The 19,978-nt window shown below is 42.6% G+C and overlaps 1 protein-coding gene across 2 annotated transcripts in view; it reads left to right on the top strand.

Annotated features, from left to right (window-relative positions):
* The window catches only part of ubr1 (ubiquitin protein ligase E3 component n-recognin 1), a 212,272-nt gene extending 196,027 nt beyond the window's left edge, over positions 1 to 16,245 (top strand). For both annotated transcript variants that reach the window (XM_068039752.1, XM_068039751.1), the window contains exons 41-47: positions 175 to 308; positions 2,835 to 2,943; positions 4,265 to 4,321; positions 5,843 to 5,920; positions 6,950 to 7,120; positions 8,612 to 8,713; positions 12,677 to 16,245. In XM_068039752.1, the coding sequence (XP_067895853.1) occupies positions 175 to 308; positions 2,835 to 2,943; positions 4,265 to 4,321; positions 5,843 to 5,920; positions 6,950 to 7,120; positions 8,612 to 8,713; positions 12,677 to 12,818 (793 nt within the window). In that variant the 3' untranslated portion in view covers positions 12,819 to 16,245. The remainder of the gene's footprint in view (positions 1 to 174; positions 309 to 2,834; positions 2,944 to 4,264; positions 4,322 to 5,842; positions 5,921 to 6,949; positions 7,121 to 8,611; positions 8,714 to 12,676) is intronic.
* The last annotated feature ends 3,733 nt before the right edge of the window (positions 16,246 to 19,978 follow it).

Below are 19,978 nucleotides of genomic sequence, written 5' to 3'. Positions count from 1 at the left end.
AGTCCAACTGTAGTGTTTCAGCATTCCAGCAATTAATTGTCCTATTAATGTGAATTGCTCTAATCTTTCTCGTTCTTAATTGTGGTTTGTGGTGTGGGTCTTCATTCTGCAAAGCAAGGGTTTTGTCTTCTGCAGGTCAAATACTTTGTTGAAATGAGTTGCAATTGTTAACAGATCTTTAGAATGTAAGCCCCATGGCTGGTACCTGTGGAATTGTGTGAAGTGTGGCATCACTCCATTTCTTCGCTGTTCTGCCTTGTTCTTCAACTACTTACTAGGAGTGCCACCTCCTGAGGAACTCTCAAAAGGTAAGTGAAGAGGAACTATTACAGGTCTAGCTTGGATGAATGGCTTTTGGTGGATGAAATGATTGGCTTTTGAGTCAGTCAGAGATACCAAAGAAAAATCAGGAAAGCTGGGAATCTGAAATTGAAGCAGTAAACAACAACTTGTATTTATATTACACCTTTAATGTAGTGACAGATCACAAGGTCCTTCACAGGAGCATTATCAAACAAAATTTGACACTAAGCCCCATAGGAGATATTAAGATGTGACCAAAAGCATGGTCAAAGAGGTAGGTTTTAAGGAGTCTCTTAAAGGAGAATAGAGAAGCAGAGAGATTTAGGGAGGGAATTCCAGAGCAAGTGGCCCAGGCAGCAGGCTTGTGGCATTTAACGCTCAGGAGTGCTAAACAATTGATGCTGAAATAGGAAGCACAGTAAATAACTCTGATGCCAGAGGAAGCAGCAAGGAGATAATGATAAGATGGTGAAATGAACAAAAATGTGGCAGATAGAATTCAATCTCAGTAAATGAGATGGTAGTTTTTTTCCCCCTAGGGAGTAGTAATTATACTTTGGAGGAAGGTATTCTAGGGTTCAAGTTGACAAGACTTTAAATTAGCAACCTAAGTAGATAAAGCCATACAAAAGTCTAATGGTATGCTAGTTTTAATGTCAAGAGGTATAGAATGTAAAAGTGAAGATATACTGGTAAATCTACATCAGACCTTTAAGACCACAGCTTGTGTGTAGCTATCAGAAGGATGTTGAGGCTTTAGAGAGGATACTGCAGATTCGCTAGGGTACTGTCTGGTGTGAGCAAATATAAATAAAGGCTTGAAAAACTGGGGCTGTTTTGTTAGAACGAGAGGAGATTGTGAGTGTTTAAAATGATGAAGTGATGGACAGAAAAGTTAGAAATAAGACTGTTTCCAATTGTTGAGCGATCAAGAGCCATGGAAACATTTGAAGATTAAATATAAGAGGAAAGGAAGCAAGAGAAACTGGGTGGAATTTTATGCTGTTCCCCTGCGACAGATTTGGAGGTGGGGAGAGCGTACGGGTGAGATGGTAGCAGAGGGGGTACCCCGCTCCTGTCTTGCCTCCGCTGAAATTTAGTCCAGGGCGGGAAGGCCTGTGAATGGCCTTCCCACCCCGCCGCCAATTGAGACCCTTAACTGGATAATTAACACCTAATGAAGGGCCTCTTCCCGCCGCAGCCGCAATTACCCATGCGGCGGGCAGCCCTGTCACCGCACAGGAAGCGCAGCACGAGAAACCATGCGGGCTGCTTCCCGGCTGCAGGGGTGGGAGTCCCTTGTTCAAAGGCACAGTGCCTGAACGAGGGACCCAGCTTCCTGCACTTGCTGCAGACCTTCCTCCCTCCCTTCTCCCACCCACTCAACCCCCACCCTGTGAGACACCTCCCGCCCTGATCTACCTTGAGCCTGGTTTCAGTGCTGCTCCTCGGTGCCTCCACAATGGCGCTGCAGCTGCCTCTGATTGGCCGGCAGATCTGCAAGACCGGGACTTCCAGCAGCGGGGGTCCTAAATCATACAGAAGGCCTACCGCTGTCCAGTTAGTGCCTGATTGGCAATAAGTTCAACTGGCCTTCCGTACAAAAGCCATCACAGTTTCTCCTAACGTTGAGACCCCACCAGCCCCCTACTGTTTCGCTCAGAGGGTTGTGAGACTGTGGAATGCACCACTGGAGTAGGCGATTGAAGCAAAGATGATATGAACTTTTAAGGATAGTGCTCGAAGAAAAGGGGAATAAAAGGATTGTAGGAAAATCATGGGATTAAGAATGCTTAAAAGTGGCCTGTTTGAATGTCAGAATTTCTGTATAAAGGGAAGAGGGTTAGGATGGGGCCAAAAGGCATGGTCGAAGGGATGGATTGTCATGGTGGCATGTGGGGGAAACTGAGCATGACATTGCAGAGGACAGCAGCTTAGTGTCTGAATGAGCGTCCAATAATGAGGCTTACGGTCAAGGAGGGGCGGTGTTAGGGGAGCAGAGGATTTGTGCAACAACAGTAAGACAGGAGCTATCATTGTGATACTGAGGAGCGTGAATATTCAGAAAAAATGAACTCACCACCATGAAAGGTTATGACTGCTGATTGTGTTGCACATGAATGATGATCAGTTCATGGTTGTAGTGCTGTACTGTAAAATTATATATTTTAGTTGCTTTTTATATTGACACAGTTTTAATTCAGATTCCAGAATACCTGAGATGGCAAATCAGCTGCCAAACATTCTTGCTGTTAAAACGACCAGACTCCTCGATACAGTATTCCTAAAACTGCTGCTGGGATAAGGGAGCTATATTTAGCAGCATAAATGCCTGGAGCCAGAATTAAAATGTTGTTAATGTATAAGTAGCTTTAGGCTTGTTTTTACAGGGCTGTGCCAAACATTTGTTAAATAAAGCTGGTTAAAATTTTTATCCGAGCTCACCCAGTAACTCTTGCACAAAGCTTTAGCTTTTCTTTTTATAGAAGTGCTGGGTTCACATCACTTTACAATATTCCCTTTCTCTCTAGATTCCTCAGAAGGGCAGTTTGAAGCCTTATGTTATTACCTGGCATTGCCTACCAACCTTTTCAAGCTTTTCCAAGAGCACAAAGACACAGTGTCCCCTTTACTGCAAAGGTATGTACTGCTTCTGTGGTCTAAGTAATTTTAGCACATTTAAAAAAAAAATCCAAAGACAGGATGGATAGATGCTGTTTAAAACAGTCTTTCTCCCCCCAGTGAACTTTCAATGGAAAGGGTTATACAGGAATGTACAAGACGAGAGCAGTATTATCTGGTCAGCTCTCAATGGGAAATGCAGGCTAAAACCCAGTTCGCAAATTTAAACAAGAGCTTCATTGTTAAAAATTAACATACTTTTTTTGATGCATTTTTTTAAAAAAAAGTCGGGCCAATCTTCATGTAGCTTCCTGCCACTATAAAAACTGACTGATCTCCCTCTTCAGAAGATAGGCCCCATAATCCTTCAGCCAGTTTGTCCATGACCACCTATTATATACCTACTGCAGCTGAGCTGACAGGTTTCTGCTGATACTGGTCCAAGTTGGTATGGTGTCGTGCCTGGGGAGGTGCCTTGGTTTCCATTTGCCACCCCATAGCAACATAGCTAAGATTGGGAGCTCGGTAACCAGGGAAAAACCAGCCTGTTGCCCAGCAGGTGATGTTTGGCAGCTCCAACATGCCACTTCAGTTCATTTCTTGGGTAAGTTAATGTTGGTGGGGAAGCAATAGAGCAGTCATGTGTTTTGGAATTAACTCATGGGGCCGGCAAGGATTATTGAGTGCTCTGGACCTCGGTGAGGAGTGATTGAGGGAACAGGAACTTGATCTTGTATAAGAGATGAGACTGAAGAGGGAAATAGGAGAGCAGTTAGAGTGACGGTGTGGAATGAGCTTGGGATGGTCATGTGGAGCAGAAGCTGCAGAGAGTAAGTAGTGACTGTTGACTGCATGGTTGGTTTTGGAGATTAATGTAGTTTTAAACTTGCAATTAATAGTTGAACCTTTATGGAGGCTTTTACGATCTGCAGTATTGTGGGAGGTGGACCTCATGTAGGTGTGACATTTGTACTTGTACACCAGAATTTCAATTTTAATGTTGTATCAAAATGCCATTAAATTTGATCATACTATAAATGTAGTATGGCTCTTACCATTAATTTACAGTATACAATGAATAAACCTACTGATTGTGATCCTGTAGTTCATGCAGGCCTGCTATTCTGGATCTTTAGAGCTAATATTAATTGACCGATTTGTTTCAAGAACCAGAGTCTTCCCGTTTCACTGATCACATGCAAATAAGTACCTGCCAGCACATATTACAGCTTTATCACTAAACCGTTTTTATCATCAGATTGCATCTGTCAAAAGGTTTAAAACTGAAATCTGCCTGCCTGAAGGTTCGCTAGATTAAAATTCTTGTGTTTTATTGCAGGTGGTGCTCTGAATCTTCAGTGCAAAGCTTTCTCAAGGGAGAGCGAACGACTGTCCGGTTTGTGAGACTTTCATCAGAGTTCTTTTTGCTTCCCCTCTGATCTGGCCACATTCATCTTCCTCTTTCCCTCAACCTTTCCCTCTATCGACTGCTCACTGAATCAGAGTCATTGTCGAAAACAAGAGCACAAAATGCTGCACATGCACAACACTGGTAAAGGGTCGCACATAAAAACCATAACCCATTTTATTCAGATGTCATTCGACCTGCTGTACATTTCCAGAATTTGGAAAATTCTTCTGTTCAGCTTTTTTTCTTTTGTCGTTACTCATTGTTGACAAAGAAACTCAGTCAGGTTAGAAGACAATAACAGCAGCAACTTGCATTTAAGTAGCACCTTTAACATAGTAAAACATCCCAAGGAGCTTCACAGGAACATTATCAGATAGAAATTGGCACCAAACCACATAGAGATATTGGGACATGTGACCAAAAGCTTGGTCAAAGAGGTAGGTTTTAAGGAGTGACTTAAAGAAGGAAAGAGGCAAATGTTTCAGGCAGAGAATTCCACCACCAGTGGTGGAGCAAAGGAAATTAAGGATGAGAATTAGCCAGAATAGGGGAAGAGCAGAGATCTCAGAGGGTTGTAGGGCTGGTGGAGGTTACGGGGTAGGGAGAAGCAAGGCCGTGGAGGGATTTGAACATGAAAATGAGAATTTTAAAGACCAGCAGGATATGACCATGGGAGAGGGGTGCAGTATCAGGTGCTCCCATTTTGCTCCTTTCCCAGCAGTTTCACCTTTGTACAGAAGGGTAGGGGTGAAACATGGTAGCACACTTCTTTTCAAACTAATGCTAAGAACACCAGGGAAAAGTGATCCTCGCAGGAAACTAATGAAACACCTAACCTGCTTTCTTTGAGATGAGCAGTTATTCCTCATGAGGCTTTTTGTGCAAGTACCGTAACCGCTAGGTCACTTGGGAGCAATCTTGTACTTTACTCAAACAAAGGGAAGCCAGTGGTGGCTAAATTAGGATGAGAGGGAAAGGAAAGTGAATGGCAAAGAACAGTTGTACTTGTGAATACTATAAACAGACCTGAACTATGGTTAAGGCATTTTCATAGATATGTAACACATGTATGCATGTTTAATGTTGAGTTAACTTCACATTATGATTTGCATGTCATTTAATTGTATATAAAATGTTCAGTTCTCGTACTCCTGTGGGTGCAAGGAGAACCAGTTTCTGTTAGTCTCTACTGAATAATATCAGGTTCAACATCTATTTTTGTCAAATCATTTGAGATGGAAATGGTGAAGTGATGAGGGTATGGTGTGGGCTCTCGGAATTAAGTTTCTGCTCAAATTATTCAGAATCAGTTACCTTGATTGTGGGACCGAGAAGCGAGCGAGTCTGGTGCTCCCCCTCCATCCGTCTATATTGTGGAATTCACAGGAGCTGGCGAGAAAGTCAAGAATGGTCTTGTTTTGTCTTCCCCGCTCTCTGAAGGATGAATGAGGCTGTGTCAATGTATGTTTAAAATGATGCTAATTGACAGTACGTTCTTTCTTAAAGGTATCCAAGGGAAAGAAATCAATTAATGGAACTTCCAGAAGATTACAGTTGTATTCTTAATCAGGGTTGTCAGTACAAGTGAGTCCATGATTATCTCCTTTCAATTTTACTATTTTGTACTTTGCTTTTTAATAGCTCTAGGATTGCACAAAGTGAAACAGACAATAGAAAGGCCCACATCCAGAGATTGTATTTTAAAAATTGACATTGAAGCCAGGTGGTAAACTCTTTTGAGCTGACGTTTGGAAACGGTTGGATATGATCAGTTGCTTTCAGATCTCTTCCTCCAGAGACTGTGCTGTAATATAACAGGAGCAGGTGTATGTGCCTCTGGATGCAAGCAACACCACATCAAAAAAACAGCTTTGCTTCCTAAGTTAAGGACTAGAGTTCCAGTGGCAACAGCACAGATCATGCAGCCACACACATAGGGCCGTGACTCCCTTCTGACTGTGGACACTTTTGAATTCTCGTAGTCACATTGCTGAACTGTGTGCACCTTCCCCTGACATCAAGGATTGTCTGTGACCAGAAGTGCAAAGAGGCAAATGTGACCATTGTGCAACTGTTTATGCAGAAGATTGTAGTGTAAATTGGGTATCAAGTTGAAGAGCTGTAGATTGGGCACTGATACCTGTCATTGCTGGAATGTAGCTGCTGAAGCGATCAGGTTATTGTTTTGCTATGATTTTAGTAAGTAATCATAGAATCATACAGTACAGAATGAGACGACTCGGCTCCTCCTGCTTGTGCTGGCTCTCTGAAACAATGTCTACCGACTAGTTCCACTTTCCTGCTCTTTCCCCATTGCCCTGCGTATTTTCCTTTTCAATTATTTATCCAATTCTGTTTTGAAAGTTTCTATTGAATCTATTTCCACTGCCCTTTCAGGCAGCACAATCCAAATCAACAGCTCACTGTGCAAGTAAAAATGCTCCTCATCTTCGTGTGTGTCCCCACCCTTGATTCTTTAAACAGTGTTCTCTGGTTACTGACCTTCCTGCCGATGAAAACATGATGCTGAATACTGGGGCAAGGATGGCGCGTTGTGTGTGTGGCATTTACAATGGCAGAACTTTGAGTTAATTTCTGCTTTATCAAAAACAGGTGCTCCAGATCTTCTGATGATGAGACTAAGAATCTAGCCTTCTGCATGGTCTGCGGAGCCATGCTGTGTTCACAGAGTCAGTGCTGCCGGGAAGAAGTGAATGGAGAAGAGTTTGGAGCTTGTGCAGCTCACGCTATAAACTGTGGGTCTGGATTAGGGATGTTCCTCAGGTAACTCACCATGCACACTGAGTAGTTGAATTTAACGGCATGGAATTATCATTGAGCACAGAAGGAGACCTTTCTGCCCACCTTGCCTGTGCAGACTCTCTGAAAGATCTATCCAATTAGCACCACTCCCCTGCTCTTTCCCCACAGCCCGGCAAATTTTCCTTTTCAAATATATATTCAATTCCCTTTTGAAAGTCATTCAAGCGGCTTCCTGCACCCTTTCAGGCAGTGCCTTCCAGATCATCATGACTCAATGCATTAAAAAAAAATTCACCTCATCACTCCTTTGCTTCTTCTGCAATCACCTTAAATCTATGTCCTCTGGTTACTGACCCTCCTGCCACTGGAAACAGTTTGTCCGTATTTACTCAATTAAAACATTTCATAATCTCCACACGTCTATTAATATGATTAGCCTAAGCTGTTGCAAAATTGTGATTGGTAAATTCATTGTAAAATTGCAGGGTATTAAGGTTGCTGCACTCCATAGTGAGAGTATTATGGAGCACTTCTTAAAATGTTTATCAGTTCATTGTCCCATCTGGATAAAGTGATGATGGCATGGAAGCAGCTTGTTGCCACGGAGACTCAGACTGCTGCCATCATAGCTGCGGATACCAGTTCAAAGGGGCTGGCCGGGGGTCAGAGCAGATCAGCAATCTGTCCTCCAACATACTGCTAGGATTGCTGAGGCTCCATCCTGGGGAGTGGGATTGGTAGTGTGGAGCGTGAACCTGTCTGTCCTGTCTCAGGATGACAGCATTTGCGGGGCGGCGCAGTGGTTAGCACCGCAGCCTCACAGCTCCAGCGACCCAGGTTCGATTCTGGGTACTGCCTGTGTGGAGTTTGCAAGTTCTCCCTGTGTCTGTGTGGGTTTCCTCCGGGTGCTCCGGTTTCCTCCCACATGCCAAAGGACTTGCAGGTTGATAGGTAAATTGGCCATTATAAATTGCCCCTAGTATAGGTAGGTGGTAGGGGAATATAGAGACAGGTATGGATGTGGTAGAAATATGGAATTAGTGTAGGATTAGTATAAATGGGTGGTTGATGGTCGGCACACACTCGGTGGGCCGAAGGGCCTGTTTCAGTGCTGTATCTCTAAAAAAAAAAAAATAAATAACAGACCAGGAAGATTACAAGTTCTGTGCTGAGTTTACTGATCCCAGCTGGGGTAGAGGTAGGAGCTTTTCAACCTTATTGCTTCTGTTAGTGAAAAGTCATCTCTCTTTCCTATTCCTGGTTGGAATCCAGTGAGCTATGCTGAGCATGTTTGCGGAGGTCAAGTGAGGCCTGGCTAGGGCTTGTAAGTGATGCCCTCCAAGGCTGAATAACCTGCGCACATTTGCTGGTTAGGCCCACACACACTAGAATGAGTCACCTGTAAAAACTGGGCTCCAGCAGGACCTCAATGCGTTTGATAGAGTTGGCAAGAAAAGCAGAGGACAAAACGTAGCTAGTCATTTGACCATTTCTTATCATTTCTTCCACCAGGATACGGGAGTGTCAGGTGCTGCTGCTGGCAGGGAAGAACAGAGGATGTTTCATACCGGCTCCATACCTGGACGATTACGGAGAGACAGACCAGTTGCTCAAGTACGATTATTCCGAGGGAATTTATTCCTATTTACTAACTATAGCTGCTTAATCTCCCTTCTGGCATTCCGGAACTGCATATCATTTGGACTGTATGTTTTGCAGAGGCTGCATAGATTCTGCAGAATCTGTATAGTCAGACTCTGTGAAATTCATCAATGAATGTTACAGTGTATTGAAAGGGAAAAAAAATCCATTTATATAGTGCCTGTCATAAATTCAGGATGTCACATAGCACTTTACAGCAAATGAAGTACTTCTGAAATGTAGTCACTGTTCTAGTGTGGGTAAAGTGGCAGCAAGCTACCACAAATAGTGACGTGATAACCAGATGTCCTGTTTTTAAGTTTTGGTTGTGGGATAAATATTGGTCAGGGAACTGGGGAAAACTCTCCTCTTCAAAATAATGCCCTGCATTCTTTTACATCCACCTGAGAGGGCAGGTGGGGCCTCATTTTAACATCTCGTTGGAAAGATGGCATATCCAATAGTACAGTATTCCTTCAGCACAGCAGCAACTTATATTTATATAGCACCTTTAATGTAATAAAGCGTCCCAAGGCGCTTCACGGAGCAATATAAAACAAAGTATGACGCCGAGCCATTTAAGGCGATATTAGGGTCAGTTTGGTCGAAGGTTTTAAGGAGTGTCTTAAAGGAGGAAGGTGAGATAGAGAGGCGGAGAGGTATAAGACAGGAATTCCAGAGCTTGGGGCTTAGGGAACTGAAGGCATGTCCACCAGTGGTGGATCAGTGGTGGTCGTGTACTGGGAATGTCATTCAGTATTATAGGATCAGGTCTCTAGGGTGAGACTTGAACTCATGGTGATAGTGCTACCCTTGAGCCACGGGCCCTCTGAGTGTAACGAGACAAAATTGTGCAGAACTGGAGACTTACAGTACCAGGCAGGATGTCTGAGGCCGAACTCTCTCAGCTCGTTACACTGCGAAAAATCTTGTTTGGTTTATTTAATAGTAGTTTGCCACAGTGGTTTGTTTAGGAGCAGTGAGATCGTGTCTCACTAATTTGATTGAGTTTTTTGAGGAAGTGACAAAGATGATTGATGAAGGAAGGGCAGTGGATGTTATCTATATGGACTTCAGTAAAGCCTTTGACAAGGTCCCTCATGACAGACTGATACAAAAGGTGAAGTCACATGGTATCAGAGGGGAGCTGGCAAGATGGATACAGAACTGGCTCGGTCATAGAAGACAGAGGGTAGCAGTGGAAGGGTGCTTTTCTGAATGGAGGGATGTGACTAGTGGTGTTCCGCAGGGATCAGTGCTGGGACCTTTGCTCTTTGTAGTATATATAAATGATTTGGAGGAAAATGTAGCTGGTCTGATCAGTATGTTTGCAGATGACACAAAGGTTGGTGGAGTTGCGGACAGTGATGAGGATTGTCAGAGGATACAGCAGGATATAGATCGGTTGGAGACTTGGGCGGTGAAATGGCAGATGGAGTTTAATTCAGACAAATGTGTGAGGTAATGCATTTTGGACGGTCTAATGCAGGTGGGAAGTATACAGTAAATGGCAGAACCCTTAGGAGTATTGACAGGCAAAGAGATCTGGGCGTACAGGTCCACAGGTCACTGAAAGTGGCAACGCAGATGGATAAGGTAGTCAAGAAGGCATACGGCATGCTTGCCTTCATCGGTCGGGGCATAGAGTATAAAAATAGGCAAGTTATGCTGAAGCTGTACAGAACTTTAGTTAGGCCACACTTAGAATATTGCGTGCAATTCTGGTCGCCACACTACCAGAAGGACGTGGAAGCTTTGGAGAGGGTACAGAAGAGGTTTACCAGGATGTTGCCTGGTCTGGAGGGCATTAGCTATGAGGAGAGGTTGGATAAACTCGGATTGTTTTCACTGGAACGACAGAGGTGGAGGGGCGACATGATAGAGGTTTACAAAGTTATAAGCGGCATAGACAGAGTGGATAGTCAGAAGCTTTTTCCCAGGGTGGAAGAGTCATTTACTCTGGGACATAGGTTTAAGATGAGAGGGGCAAAGTTTAGAGGGGATGTGCGAGAGGCAAGTTCTTTACACAGAGGGTGGTGAGTGCCTGGGACTTGTTGCCGGGGGAGGTGGTGGAAGCAGGTACCATAGAGACGTTTAAGAGGCATCTTGACAAATACACCAATAGGATGGGAATAGAGGGGTACGGACCCCGGAAGTGCAGAAGGTTTTAGTTTAGGCAGGCATCAAGATAGGCGCAGGCTTGGAGGGCCGAATGGCCTGTTCCTGTGCTGTACTGTTCTTTGTTCAGTCGCACTACCCCTTTAATCTGTCCAACACTTATAGCAGGCAAATCACAATAGCGCCAGAGGGGCCACCATAAGACTGTATTTACAGAGCTTCCCATCGAATGGGTTTCATTCATTCTCAGTGCCAAGGGAAGGCAGGAATTGTAGTTCCTGCATGACGATCTTGGAAATTCTTTAACTTTGGCACTTGAGAAGGTCATCCCTGATCAAACAGCCGTGTTGGTTGAGAAGGGGGAAGAACACCCTACTAGGAAAGGCAGGACTCAGTGGTTATTTGAATTTTTGCTAAAAGTGTGCCATAAGGCCTTGTTTTTCAGAGTGATCACCTCATGTTTGGTGTAGATAAATGTTGTCCATTCATGGTATATCAAATTCTCACCTGCATTGACAGATCTCTCCAGTCACAGCTTCCCTACTTCACTAACCTTCAGGCCTATGTGCCAACCCATATCCTCACTGTCCAACTCTGGCCTCCTTTACATTCTCCTAATCCCTCAGCTCCACCTTCAAAGGCAAAGCTTTAGTTAGGCAAAGCGAGTCCCAAATTCTGGAATTCTTTCCTGAAATCCCTCCAGCTTGTTGCCACTTCACAAGCCTCTTGAAAACCTACCTTTTTGGGTCTCAACGTGATGCATTGATTTCTGACAGCATTTTATTAGCGTGTCAGATGAGAGCCTGTCAGAAAGACTCCAGTTCAATCTAATCTTATACTTAAGAAGGCAAAACAGCAGGCTAAAGAAAGCTGTTAAATAAAAACCACAGCAGGAAAACAAACTTCTGTTGGCTGAAGGCACAGGGGAATCCTCAACACAGTGGGAAAAACCTGCCATTAGTACATGGAAATCAGCCCCACCTGTCCTCTGAATCAAAAACCACACATGAAGAGAGAAACACATCGATAAACTGAAAGCCTGCCACAGGCGTGAACATTCAGCATTTCCCAGAGACGTACGTAAGGATATCAAGTGCCAAATCAGTTGGGTAGTCAGGAGATTGAGCATGAGAAAATATTTGAGTATAATATGACAGAAAGGATATAATCGCCTGGACAGTGTGTCCCTTAATAACGTTCCCATCAATTACAAGATCGACAAAAGAATGAGCATGAGAGTCAGTCGGCACTTGTTGTGATCTGAAATGCACTGTCTGAAAGTGTGCTGGAAGCAGATTCAGTAGTAACTTTCAAAACAAAATTTGATACATACTTGAAGGGGGAAAATCACAGGGCTCTGGGCAAAGAGCTGGTGAGTGGGACGAATTGGATAATTCTTTGAAAGAACCTGCACAGGCACAATGGGTCGAATGGCTTTTTTCTGTGCTGTACGTTTCTATGATAAGCATTATGGGGCATTAAAGGGTTAACCAAAAGAAGGTGTGATTTCCAGCATATATAGTGCTCAAAATTTCTACAAAATGATAAACGGACACTGTATGGCAGATTGAATGTAAGAAGAGCACCTCTATAAAATACTCGAAAAATAATTGAGAACTCTGAATTTGAATGACTAGTGCCCAACACAGATAGAGGGAAAGACCATCATTTTTTAATTAATTTATAAACTTGTATTGCTACAGTTTCGCCACTTGTATTTCTCTTGTTTCTGTCTCCACGGTCACTTATTGTTGAGTCTGTCGCAAGTGAGAAATTGAAACCTTCCACGTTTTGAATTTATACATTTTTTTCTTAAAGGAGAGGTAACCCGTTGCATCTATGCCCTGAGCGATACAAGAAACTCCAGCAACTGTGGCTGCAGCACCGCATTCTCGAGGAAATCACGAGAAACCAGGATACAAATCAAATCGTCTTTGGCTTTGAGTGGCAGCAGTTCTGAATCCCTGACCCACCAGGCTTAAGAGCCGCAGCACCACTGTAACTTGCTGTTAGAATAACGTCAATGACTAGTCTCTGAGCTGATTGAGTTGACGTGAACTGCTTTTAATCTGCTGTGACTATAATCTAGTTACAGTGCACCCAGATCCTATCCACAAGGAAACCAACATCTATTGTAGTTTCTGGCCTTTTGTGTGCCCTATTTGATGGGAAAAAAAACTACTGTGGTCTTATGTTGGGACCTGGAGGTGGATGGGTGGTGCAGGAGGGAAGAAGGAGAGTGAACTGGAGGGGGAGGTTAGAAATTTGAAAATGTTAACTTAATTTATGGATGTATTCCATCCCCCACCTTTGTGCAAGTCACTTTCTGCCTTGCATAATCCACCACTAGGAAAGGCACGTCAGTCCAAGCCACTGATTATATTTAACTATTGTGGTTATGTCAGTGTGAGGAACAGTTGAAGTCGTGAGAGGCAGGAACCACCAGTTTTCAATGCAGCTGTGATCAGTACCTTTCTTCTATAGAACGCTCCATCTTGTTTAAACTTAACAAGAGTGAAAAAAATTTACAATGCACTGCTGTGTTCAGGATGCATCTGGTGCCTGGGTAAACATGTTTATAATCACACACGGAATTGAGATTTGCATTTATATCCATATAAAATTCTGCTCCGATTGCACCACTTTGGTCAGGAGTCAACAGCACTGGACAGTTACTGCTATATTTGGTTTTGCTAAAATTCTTTTTGCATATCAAATTTTGTTTTATAATGCGGAAGAAATTTTCCCTTCAAATGTCTTGCTGCAGAGAGATGTGCAAGTTGTATCAGTGCGACCTTGTCTCAGTCACTTCAACTTTGAAATTAGTGCTGACAATGATGGAACAATTGAGGAGGGACTGATGAAAAACGTGGAGCTTGTTATCCACTGTTAAAATGCAGCAAGATTAAAACACTTAAACCTTCCCAGGTAGGATGCTGACATATTGATTGGGCGAGTGCTCAAAATTCTGCCCAGTTGCCAAAAGGTTCACAATGTAAAAATGTATTTGGTGACCAGTTACAACAGAAGTTATAGTATAATGTACATGTCTGCCCAGTTTCATATAATGCTGTACTGTGAATTGCATTTGATTGTGATGCTCATTAGCATGGTGAAAACAATGTTGTTGGATCGAGGGGAACATTTATCCATGCCATCACATTTCAAGAAATTTAGTGAACTGATTCTGCATTTATTCCGTCTCTATCTAAAACAGGGTGCGTGATACCACCTCTGGCAATAGTTCTACCAAGTTTCAACACATATTTTATAAAGTTAATTACAAATGAAGACTATACCAAATGGTGTGTGTTTTCCCTTTTTTCTTGGGGTGGGGCGGGGGGTTGGGACTGTACATTAAATAAAAGTACTAGATAATAGCTCTATGGTTGCATTTTTGTGTATGTATTTGTTTTTAAATTGTGTGCGTCATTGAATTGCTGGCGGTTCATCACTATTAATGTTTGATGTTTTACAGCAGTTATAATGCTGCCCTGAGTTAGACTTCTCTGTTGCACTTAAGATTCATGGTACTGCGAAATACCATAAATGAGGTTGTGAATAATAGACTGGCTCAATAAGAGAGTGATAACCTCTATCAAAAGTTTCTTCTTTTATTGAGCACTGATTTATATTTTTCGTTTTCACCATCTTAAGGAACTAAATGCAGACAAATCCCCAGGACCTGATGGCCTACATCCTAGAGTTCTAAAAGAGGTAGCTGTAGACATGGTGGATGCACTGGTTATGATTTTCCAAAATTTCCTAGATTCTGGAATGGCCCCAGCAGATTGGAAGTTAGCAAATGCAACACTGCTATTCAAGAAAGGAGGGAGAGAGAAAACTGGGAACTACAGGCCAGGTAGCCTGACATTAGTTGTCAGGAAAATCCTGGAATTTATTATTAAGGAAGTCTTAATCATTTAAAAAAAGCATAGTATGATCATACAGAGTCAACATGGTTTTATGAAAGGGAAATCGTGTTTGACAAATTTATTACAGTTTTTTGAGGATATAAATAGGTTAGATACGAACATATGAATTAGGAGCAGGAGTAGGCCACTCAGCCCCTCGAGCTGCTCCGCCATTCAATAAGGTCATGGCTGATCTGATTGTAACCTCGCCTCCACATTCCCGCCTACCCCCGATAACCTTTCACCCTCTTGCTTAGCAAGAATCTATCTACCTCTGCCTTAAAAATATTTAAAGACTCTGCTTCCACTGCCTTTTGAGGAAGAGAGTTCCAAAAACTCACAACACTCTGAAAAAATCTTTCCTCACCTCTGTTCTCTAGTGTCCCCTAATTCTGGATTCTCCCTCAAGGGGAAACATCCTTTCCACATCCACCCTGTCATAACCCCTCAGGATCTTATATATGTTTCAATCAAGTTGCCTCTTACCCTTCTAAACTGCAGCGGGTACAAGCCTAGCCTGTCCAACCTTTCCTCATATGACAACCTGCCCGTTCCAGGTATTAGTCTAGTAAACCATCTCTGAACTGCTTTCAACGCACTTAGATTCTCCCTTAAATAAGAAAACCAATACCGTACACAATACTCCAAATGTGGTCTCACTATTGCCCTGTATAACTGAAGTATAACCTCCCTACTTTTGTTTTCAATTCCTTTCGCAATAAACAATAACATTCTATTAGCTTTCCTAATAACTTGCTGAACCTGCATACAAACCTTTTGTGATTCATGCATTAGGACACCCAGATCCCTCTGCACCTCCGAGCTCTGCAGTCTCACCATTTAGATAATATGCTTCTTTTTTATTCTTCCTGCAAAATGGTCAATTTCACATTTTCCCATATTATACTCCATTTGCCAGATCTTTACCTACTCACTTAACCTTTCAATATACCTTTGTAGCCTCCTTACGTCCTCTTCACAACTTGCTTTCCTACCTATCTCTGTGTCATCAGCAAATTTAGTGGCCATACCTTCGGTCCTTTCATCCAAGTTATTTATATAAATTGTAAAACGTTGAGGCCCCAGCACTGATCCCTTTGGCACATCACTCGTTGCATCTTGCCAACCAGAAAATGACATTTATGCCCACTCTCTTGTTAGCTAGCCAGTCTTCTATCCATGCCAATAAGCTACCCACTACATGATGAGCTTTCACTCTCCGCAATAACTTTTGATGTGGCACTTTATCAAATGCCTTCTGGAAATCTAAGTACAGTACATCCACCGGTTCCCGTTTATCCACAGTACATGTTACTTCTTCAAAGATAAAGGGGAATCAGTAAATGTAGTATACTTGGATTTCCAAAAGGGATTCAGTAAGGTGCCACACAAAATGTTACCATGCAAAACAAAGGTTCATGATGCTGAGGGTACTATATTAGCATGGATAGAGGATTAGTTAACAGACAGGAAGCAGAGCTCATGGAGTGCCTCAAGGGTCAGAACAGGGCCCTCACTCAGCTGTTTAAAATTTATATTAATGACTTGGACAAAGAGACTGAGAGTAATGTACCTAAGTTTTCTGACAATACAAAGCTAAGTGGGAATGTAAGCTATGAGGTAGATAGAAAGAGGCTGTAAAGAGATATAGACAGGTTAAGGGAGTGGGCAACAAGGTACAGATGGAGTATAATGTGGGGTAGCGTGCAGTTATTCACTTTGGTAGTAAGAATAGAAAAGCAGAATATTTTTTATGAGGTGCAAAACTGCAAATGTTTATGTTCACAGACTTGGGTGTACTCGTACAGGGAACACAAAGTTAGCATCCAGGTATAGCAAGCAATTAGGAAGGCAAATGGCATGTTGGGCTTTATTGCAAGGGGATTGAAGTAGAATAAGGAAGTCTTGCTACAGTGTACAGAGCTTTGTTGAGACTGCACCTGGAGTAATGTGCACAGTTTTGGTCTCCATTTCTAAGGAAGGGTATATTGCTTTGGAGGTTGGTACATTGAGGTTCACTAGATTAGGTCCTGGGATGAGAGGGTTGCCCTATGATGAGAGGCTGAGTAAATTGGGCCTATACTCTCTGAAGTTTAGAAGAATGAGGGATGATCTCATTGAAACGTACAAGATTCTGAAGGGGTTTGACAGGTTAGACATTGAGAGGTTGTTTCCCCTGCCTGGGAATCTAGAACACGGGGGCACAGTCTCAGGATAAGGGGTTGATACCTTAGGACTGAGCTGAGGAAAAATGTCTTCACTCAAAGGGTTGTGAATCTTTGGAATCCTCTATCCCAGAGGGATGTGGATGCTCCATTGTTGAGTATATTTAAGGCTGAGTTAGACAGGTTCTTGGTCTCTCGGAATCAAGGGATATGGGGAGCCGGTGGGAAAGTGGAGTTGAAACCGAAGGTCAGCCATGATCACATTGAATGATGGAGCAAGCTCGAGGGATTGTATGGTCTACTCCTGCTCCCATTTCTTATGTTCCTATCCTGCAGATCCCCTGAGAACTAGGCTGTATTGTGAGGGCAGTCAATCCAGATGGTCTGTTCCCAGGCACGTGTTTGCATACAGTTACATGGACTAGCATAGGACTGACCTGGATCAAATTCTCCAAGAGTTGAGTATTCCTTTCCCCCTATCGTGTTTCTTGCTGCCAGTTCATGGCAACCCTGGCAAAAATTGGGAACTATCCGAGGATAGTGTAATCGGTAGTAAGAATATGTTGAGCTGTAGTTTGCAAGTGTTGAGGTTTTCAATCCCTGATCATTGTCTCCAGCAGGAAACTGAAATCCTTTTCTCAAACTGGTTGATTCACAAGGCTTGGAGCCACTGAAACATTGTACAATGAAACACTTTCAGGAAGTGTTTTTTAAAAAAAGAAAAATCTGCAAATTCAGAGGTGGTGGGGAGTGGATTGTTGATGACACGGCTCTGACTACACTTGTTAACAGCTTAGGCTGGGACCACACTGATAGTGTGCTCAATAACGTAATCTCTTTACCCACAGTGAAAATAAAATATAGTGTGTTGCAGTAAGGAAACATCAGAAATTAATATAGCCAATGCTCTTCACAAAAGCCATCATATCAATGCCGGACTTGATTTTCTCTCTGACTTCAAGCGCTTCCCATTCATGGAGACTACCTTTGGTCATAAGTCAAATAGATCTTTTCCCATGTTTTAATTTTAGCTTTTTTTCCCCAAAAGCCATACTAACTAAATCTGTCTATGTACATGTGTGTGTGTGTGTTTTGTAGTAAATACTTGAACCACTGGCCTTATTTATCCTTCAGGTGTGGAGCTTACAGTGATATTCTTGAAAATTGTCTTGTCAACACCAAAGGAATAAGTTGTAAAACCTGAATTTTAGGTATGAATCCTTCTGGCTGCCGTTTTTGTCTTGGAGCAACGGAGAGTTGAGTAACGTAAACCAGGAAAGCTCCAGGTTCAATTCCCAGTGTGTGTTATGTTGGCAGACCTCAGCTGGGGCGAGGGAGAGGTAGATGGGCTGAGGTTCCCATCCCTGATTGCTATTCCAGGAGCCCCTGCTGCAAGTGGGTGTCAGCCTTAGCTGTGACGCCCTGTGCTGTTTATTAGCCTGCATCCACTCAACTGGGCTCACGTATGAAAAACAGTGAGGTGTTAGAGGGTATCAATGGAGCTGAATCCCAGTAGAAGAGTCAATGTCCTCAGAAAATTAGGGAAGAAAAATGCACCTGAGATGCCTTAGATTTCAGAATATTTTGACAGTTTCATCTTATTCTCAATCATTGTCCATTTACGAGGTAGTTTATCAAATTGAACTCCAATTGCAAAAAAGTGAAATGGATGAATGTCCACAACACCCCTCAAAGTTCTGACATTACTGTTACTAATGAATTTAGCCTGACAGTTTTGTGTGGAAGAAATCTCCTCTTAGCCTGACAGTTTTGTGTGGAAGAAATCTCCTCAATGTTTAATCAGTACTTGCAGGTGCTTGATCCTAGCAAAGTGTAAATGTTGTGTGGTTGAGAGCTTTTCAAAAGATTCCCTGTAAGTTGCCATTTTATTACGGGAAGTATAGATTTCATAACTTTTCAAAACACTGGCATGATTTAAACTTGCCTTGTTGTGTACATGTCAATGTGGAGCATCAGTTACTTTTTCTATCATTGCGAGTAATCCTCAGGACAGTGTGAACCTTAGGTAAATATTTTGCTTGTGTTTTTTTTCATGCTAATTTAAGATAATCAAGTTGCTTTTGCTGCTGAGGAAAAGCAAGAGAATTTCTGGTAGAGTAGGAAATCAGTATTGGGATATGACCACAAGTTTGTATTGTGTGTTCATGGGATGACTTTAGAAAGGTACAAGTGGAAGGAAAAAATCATTTATTTGCATCCTACTATATGGCTCATTATGGTCAATGTAATTTCTGTTCACCTAATAGAAAGGCTTTGTGATTTGAAAGGGGGTATCTTCAGAAAAGGAGGGAATGCGCGCAAGGCTTTTGTCCTGATGTCACATGCATTTTTTGGTCTGATTCACTATGGTTTATATCATTTAAGTCACATTGGTCGCTTCTCCATGTATACAGTATCACTTTAGTTTATGATGGGAATGTATTTATGGCAATAATTTAAGCACTGTGCTGGTGAAATTAATAGCAATATCTGTTCTGTGGATTAAAAAGAAATGTAGTTTACCTGTCATGTCTTATTTTTGTCTTCAGATCTTCACGTAAAGGTGCAAAGTGTTTCTAGTTGCTCAAAGGAAAATAATATGATTTGCATCTGTATGAAGTTTTTATACCTTTTGGGTACACTTTTGTCAGGCAAGGTTATTTCATGGAACCAAGGTGGGTAGATGCAGTTAAGATACAGATCAGCCATGATCTAATTGAGTGGTGGGAGAGGCTTGAGGGGTTGACTGACCTGCTCCTGTGTGATACAGTTGGAGCTTTGAACATGAAGACTGTACTCCATCCACAGATTCTCCTCTGGCCCATACATCTTTTTTTTAAGTTCATTCTCAGGATGTGGGCATCACTGACAAAGCCTGTGGTTATGGCCCATCCCTACTTGTCATTGGTGCCTTCACGCATCTGAGTGCCTTGCTAGGCACATCAGAGGGCAGTCGGTGTGGGACTGGAGATCAATATAGGCCATCCTAGATAAGGACGGCAGATTTCCTTCCCTAAAGTGAACCAGTTGGGTTTTTTTTG

The sequence above is a fragment of the Heterodontus francisci genome, chromosome 9 (genome assembly GCF_036365525.1).
Source record: "Heterodontus francisci isolate sHetFra1 chromosome 9, sHetFra1.hap1, whole genome shotgun sequence".
In the NCBI taxonomy this organism is placed as follows: Eukaryota; Metazoa; Chordata; class Chondrichthyes; order Heterodontiformes; family Heterodontidae; genus Heterodontus; species Heterodontus francisci.
The sequence above is the reverse complement of the archived record's forward strand: the minus strand, read 5'-3'. Positions and strand labels throughout refer to the sequence as shown.